The 5822-nt window shown below is 29.7% G+C and overlaps 2 protein-coding genes across 3 annotated transcripts in view; one reads left to right on the forward strand and one right to left on the reverse strand.

Moving 5' to 3' along the window:
• Positions 1-1175, forward strand: part of LOC117181513 (coiled-coil domain-containing protein 47) — a 24282-nt gene extending 23107 nt beyond the window's left edge. The window contains exon 5 of one of the 2 annotated variants that reach the window (XM_033374274.1): positions 222-461. In XM_033374274.1, the coding sequence (XP_033230165.1) occupies positions 222-461 (240 nt within the window). Of the gene's footprint in view, positions 1-221 lie in introns of both variants that reach the window. The other variant, XM_033374275.1, reaches the window with a different exon arrangement.
• A 2447-nt stretch (positions 1176-3622) lies between these two features.
• Positions 3623-5822, reverse strand: part of LOC117182214 (PI-PLC X domain-containing protein 3) — a 7633-nt gene continuing 5433 nt past the window's right edge. Inside the window, exon 2 of the mRNA XM_033375289.1 lies at positions 3623-5354. Within this exon, the coding sequence (XP_033231180.1) occupies positions 4501-5354 (854 nt within the window). The 3' untranslated portion in view covers positions 3623-4500. The remainder of the gene's footprint in view (positions 5355-5822) is intronic.

Here is a 5822-nt window from a genome sequence, read left to right on the forward strand (position 1 = left end):
CTATCCCATCCACACACTACTCCTTTCCCCTGCCGAGTGAGTCACGCCTACCCCGAAAGGGAAATGGCTTAATGGTGTAATAATAATAATAATAATCTATAAAATTAATCATGTATTTGTTGTTCTAATTAATAAACTAATGTCGCCCAGTAATGGTCAGTTCACCTTACATTTCGATTATTCCTACAATGATTAAGAATATTAAATTTGTTTTCCACCAGGGAAGAGCCAAAAGCGACAAAAATCGCCAGCGAGTGGAAGAGGCTTTTTTGAAAACTACGAGCGCCGCTCGCGCGGAAGCAGCCGCCCAACGTCGAGAGGAGCGCCGAAGGCAAGAAAAGGAACGAATTCTCCAGGAGGAAGATCCAGACAAGCAGAGAAAGTGGGAAGAAAAAGAGCAGAAAAGACTCGCCAAGAAGCGAGCACCCAGAATGAAGCAACTTAAGGTCAAAGCCTTGTGACCCCGTAAAGAAAACGAGAAGGTCGAAAAAGCTAAAGACACGCGAGAACCATAACAGATTTTGAGAAGCTGAAATAAACTAAAAAAAGAATGGAAAATTACTCTCATGAAAAATTACAAGATCGATCATGAAACCTGATCAGTAATTTATCGAAGCTAATCGATATTTATCCTTCGCTTATGATCTTGGTAAGTTCATAGAAACGCGATCTGTTTTGCATATATCTATTGACTCAGTAAAATATTCTCGCTGCCAACTTATTGTTAGTGATCAATCGTTATTTATACGTAACGTTAAGCCTGAAAGACTCTGTGGTCCCATATAAAAACTGGTTAGCGACATTGTCTAACACATAGAGTGTGATTTATATTAAAAGGGACTTTTTTGGTAAAGATTCCTTACGTAAACGCAGTGGAAGCATCGAATTTTATTATCTGTGATTTTATATTTGTCTTTTTCTTTCTTTCTTTTAAAGACATATTTCACAATCGGTTTGTTATAATCAGTATAATCACGAGAACTTATCATTTACATTTTACAATTAGATTTAGCTCACTTTTCCATCTTCACGTTCGACGTAGATAAACGAGATAGAAAACATATTTATCAAATATGCAATTATTATACTAAGGACCTACTTTCAGTAAAGGAGTAAAATAATTTATTGTATATAAAACTTTCCAAGCAAAATATATACACATTCAATGGAAATCGTATAAAAATCGAGTTAAGTATCCTTTCACCAACATTTTTACAAGGCCTACAGCTTTCATTTTCTAACAGTTTTGTAAGCTTTCTTTAGAACTAAAGAGATTAAAAAAAACAATGCTACACAAAAATAATTACAGCTTGACCATACAGAGAAGGCAAATAATTTGTTTATTATACAATTTTATTCATTCTGTTACTTAAATTATTTTTTGGACAAAGCTGAATGTTTAATTTTCCCGCCAAAAATAGTTGAAATTGTCTATATAATCACAAAAATTATTTATAACAATACTGAACGTTAGTTTTTCAAAATATTCGGTATTTTAATAAATCTTAAGATCTACTTCGATAACTATTAGACAAAAAATAATTTTTTTGATCGAAAAACTGATGAAAATGTTTTTTTTTTTTTACTTAAATTATTTGAAGACATGAGAATGACAACTGGATAAGGACAAGTCAGGAGAATTGAAAAAATATGAGAGGAATTCCATTCTCAATTACAGAAAATTTTTTTTAATGTTTTCATCTCCCCGAAACATTTTAAAAATAATAGCCACATTCTTCTATAATCTTAATTGAATTTCCTATGATGTGTTACAGAAATAATTTTATTCTTGGTCCTTATCCAGTTGTCATTTTCATAAATTCTTAAATTCTAGGGCAAACATTTGAAAAAAATGACATATTAAAAAATACATATATTGAATCCATTTAATTAGCCCGAAAAAGTCCTCACAATATTTTCCTGATTTTGCAAAAAAAATAAGCAGTTTTTCACCCCTCCTACCAAGGAAAAAATTTGTATCAATATTTTTTCATCTTCAATCTATCATAGAAAACTTTTTTTTGCTCATTTTCAGGCCTTGGACTCATTTTAGAAATCAAAAATAGTATAAATAATATCAGAAATTTTAGAAAATAGTGTCAAAATAGTGTAAAAAAAATTTCCAAGTGTTAAAAATTAACTTCAATATTTAATTTAAATGTTAGTATTTAGTCTAACGTTTTTTAGGAACGTTTTTTCTTATTTTTCAGCTTAAATGCGAAATAAATTAACAAGAAAAGTAAGACATTAATTTTTTCTTTTATGTAATACTTGTATTATTTGGTTCAAATTCATTTTTTTTTTTTAATTTAAAAGTTTTGATAAGTAGCCCTTCTTCTTGGTTGAAAATTCCATTGTTTTGTTAAAAATTTGTCTTTTTGGCTTGATATTTCATCAATTCGATTGCATTTTTTTCTTGAATAAAAATGTTGTTTCGGATAATTCATCTCTTTCTATAGAAATTTCATATCATTTAGTTAAAAATGTCTGGTTAAAAGTAAATTGTTTGCAGTGGAAATTCAACTTTTTTATTCAAAATTTACATTTTTGGGATCAGCATTGAACTGTTTTGTGGAAAATCCATATTTTCAGCTAGAGAATTAAAATATTTGTTCGAAAATTTATGGATTTTGTTTAAAATTTGGCTTTTTTTTATAAAATAAATTACATTTTTTTAATTGAGCATTCAGGTATCTTGTTAAAACTTCGTCTTTGCTGATTAAATCCAACTGTTTTTTACTTTTAATTAAAATATTTATTTGTGGAAATATCAACTGCTCCTTTTTTTCATTGAAAATACATATTTCTGAATTTAAAATTCAACTTCTTAGTTGTAAACTTTGAGAACTTCCTTGAAAGTTTTTTTTTTTGTATTGAAGATTCATAATTTTAATTGAAAATTCGCTTTTTTCTTGTAAAAAATTAATTTTTTAACTGAAAATTGAACTATGTTATTTAAAAGTCAACTAATTGGTTGCAAACAAACTTTATTGTTGATAATTCATATTTCCAGGTTAAAATTTAAACTTTTTATTAGAAAATTCATCTTTTCGACATGAAAATTCAATAGTTCTCGTAAAATTCAATTATTTGGTACAAGATTGAACTGTTTTCGTAGAAAATTCCTTTTTTTTTTTAATTACAATTTAATTCTTAATCAAATTTTTACGAAGATCAGATCCATTGTTTAAACTGTTTCGTGAAAAATTTATGGAACTTGTTGAAAATTCAACTATTTGATTAAAGATTTACGTATTTTGTTAATGATTCGTCTTTTTAGGAGAAAATTACTTGGAAAAATACTTGGTTCACAATTATTCTTGTTGGTTAAAAACACATCTTTTTAGTTGAAAATTTAAGTAATTGTTTAAAATTTCAACTGTTTTGTTGAAATATCATCTTTCTGGCTTAAAAAAAAACTTCGGATGACAATTTTTTCTGTATTTACTGAAAAATCTTTCTTGCTTGAAAATTTGCCGTTTTTATTTAAAAATTCATCTCTTTTGACAGAAAGATCATATTTTTTTCGTAAAAACGCAAATTTCTTATTGAAATTTAATCTTGTTGGTTGAGGCTTCAACTATTTTGTTACAAATTCGTCCTTTTTAGTTCAATTCTACTATTTTTTATTTACAATTAACATTTTTGCTTCGTTAAAAAAGCAATTATTACATTTTCTGTTTAGAATTCATATTTTTTGGCAGAAAATGTAAGTTCTTGGTTGAACGTTAAACCAATTTGTCAATTCATGAGAAGCAGTAAGATTTTTACCCCTCCCCTGTCAAATAGTGAAAATAGTGTGATGAATCCGAAGCCTAATCTTGTAAAATTTCGTTTTTGGCCCTTTTCCAGTTTTTATTCTCATGTCCTTATTTATAACAGCATTTTTTGCAATAGAATAAGTCTGAATAGCTATTATGATACATAGATAGAAAAGATCTTTTCCTCAAAAAAATAAATTAAAAAGTTTATATTTATTAACTTCGAGGTTAACTTCGAGTCGAGGTTAAGCGTTAACAATTTTCTGGAGTTTATTATGACTGTAAAACTATTTCGAAATATATCACGGTCGTGAAATTTCGGCATAGGTGTGATTTAACTGTTTAAAAAAATTATATACATATAAAATGGAAAATATTTTTTGCGAGAAGAATGTATGCAAATTTTCTGTTTATTAACTTAAATAAATTACAATAGATCTAATTGTTAGGCGTAAACAATTTTCTGAAATTATAAAAGCTTTAGAAGCTACTTCTTTATTATTTACAGCAATAAAATGGTAAAATAAATAAATAATTTGACTTTCTTGAATGTTCAGGTTGTACTTAAAGGTGATTACAAATATATCTAAGTGTTAAGAGTAGGGAAAAAATTGCGATTAAAAATAAACTTTAAAAAAATATATTTTTTTTTAGTAGACTAAAAAGCAACAGCAGCAAAATAATCGCTTTATGTCTTTGTCAAGAAGATTAAGACCTTAAAAAAATTTTAAATTTTAATTTAATATTTTTCCTGTAGAAGAGTCGCATTTCGTTGAATCACAGTTTTCGAAAAAATAAAATCACTATAAGTTACAAAATCTGTAATAACAATATTCATTCCTCCTCGACCAGGTCTGTTTTCATTTATCCACGGAAGTGCAGCGTCTCGGCATTTATTAGCCAAATCCAATAGGGTACCACAGACATGTTTCAAAACATAAGAAGTGTTCGGAGTTAGCAAACACTGGGAAATGAAACCCATGTTTGATGATCTGGATTCAATCATTCGGTTTAAAAATGAAATCATCTCTTCCGAATTCGTGGTATCAGGCCAGGGCGTGGGCCACACGCCACTGGGCCATAAATCCATGTAATTTCGGGCGGCGATATTCCTGTAGATTACGAGAACTTGATACTTTTCGGATGCAAGCCATTGTAGGGAGATGTGATCAAGTCGATTGTAAACGGGACAGAGTTTCATTCTGAAAATGGTTTTTATTTTTGTGATCAGATGCTGATGGTTGTAATCTGTGAAAGAGTAGAAATGTTGGAAGTCTAGAATGACGACTTCGTAGGGATGATATGAAAGCCATTCGGCAATTTGCTGAAGAGGCTCGGAGACTTCGGATCCGTAGAGTCCGTGCAAGACATAAATTGTGTCGCTGTTAGGTTTTGTGGCGAGACGAAGATCGATGTATCGTATTCCTCCGTTTAGCTGTTCTTTGACGGTGTCGTATTGGGTGATGGACCAGTTGAAGATGATGGGTTTGGAAAGGATCGACAAATAACGACCTAGAAATTGAATTATAGCTGATTCGTCTGGCCCCACGTCGTTAAATCTGTCGATTGTGTAGGTCGTTGTGTTGTGCGAACCTGCAAGATGAAAAGGAACTAAAAGAAAAAAACTAACAAAGATATTTTATCCAAATCAATGCTTCTCCAAGTAATTTTTTGGCATGATAAGGTGTGACATCAACTTCTAAAATGTAGCCTTTTCTAAAGTGGAGCGATGTGAGTACATCTTTTTTCAGACAAAATTTAATTTTCAAATTTAAACAATTTATTTTCCGCCTAATCAGGAATGACGCTAAATATTTGCTATTATTTTAAGAGTTAACCTGATCGATAGTGTTGATTTCTATTTTCGCGGATTGTGGAATGATATCTACACTGATCGATGGTAACTACTTCTGATGGTAATACAGATTCCTTTCAATTAAAGTAAATACACTGTTCTCCATCACTGTGCTGATTTAATGGAAATATTGGATTCGAATTTAATGACGCATGTTTTCGAAAGACTTTTATTTATGAAAGCATCCTTTTTTATATATAATAAGA

The sequence above is a fragment of the Belonocnema kinseyi genome, chromosome 10 (assembly GCF_010883055.1).
Source record: "Belonocnema kinseyi isolate 2016_QV_RU_SX_M_011 chromosome 10, B_treatae_v1, whole genome shotgun sequence".
NCBI lineage: Eukaryota > Metazoa > Arthropoda > Insecta > Hymenoptera > Cynipidae > Belonocnema > Belonocnema kinseyi.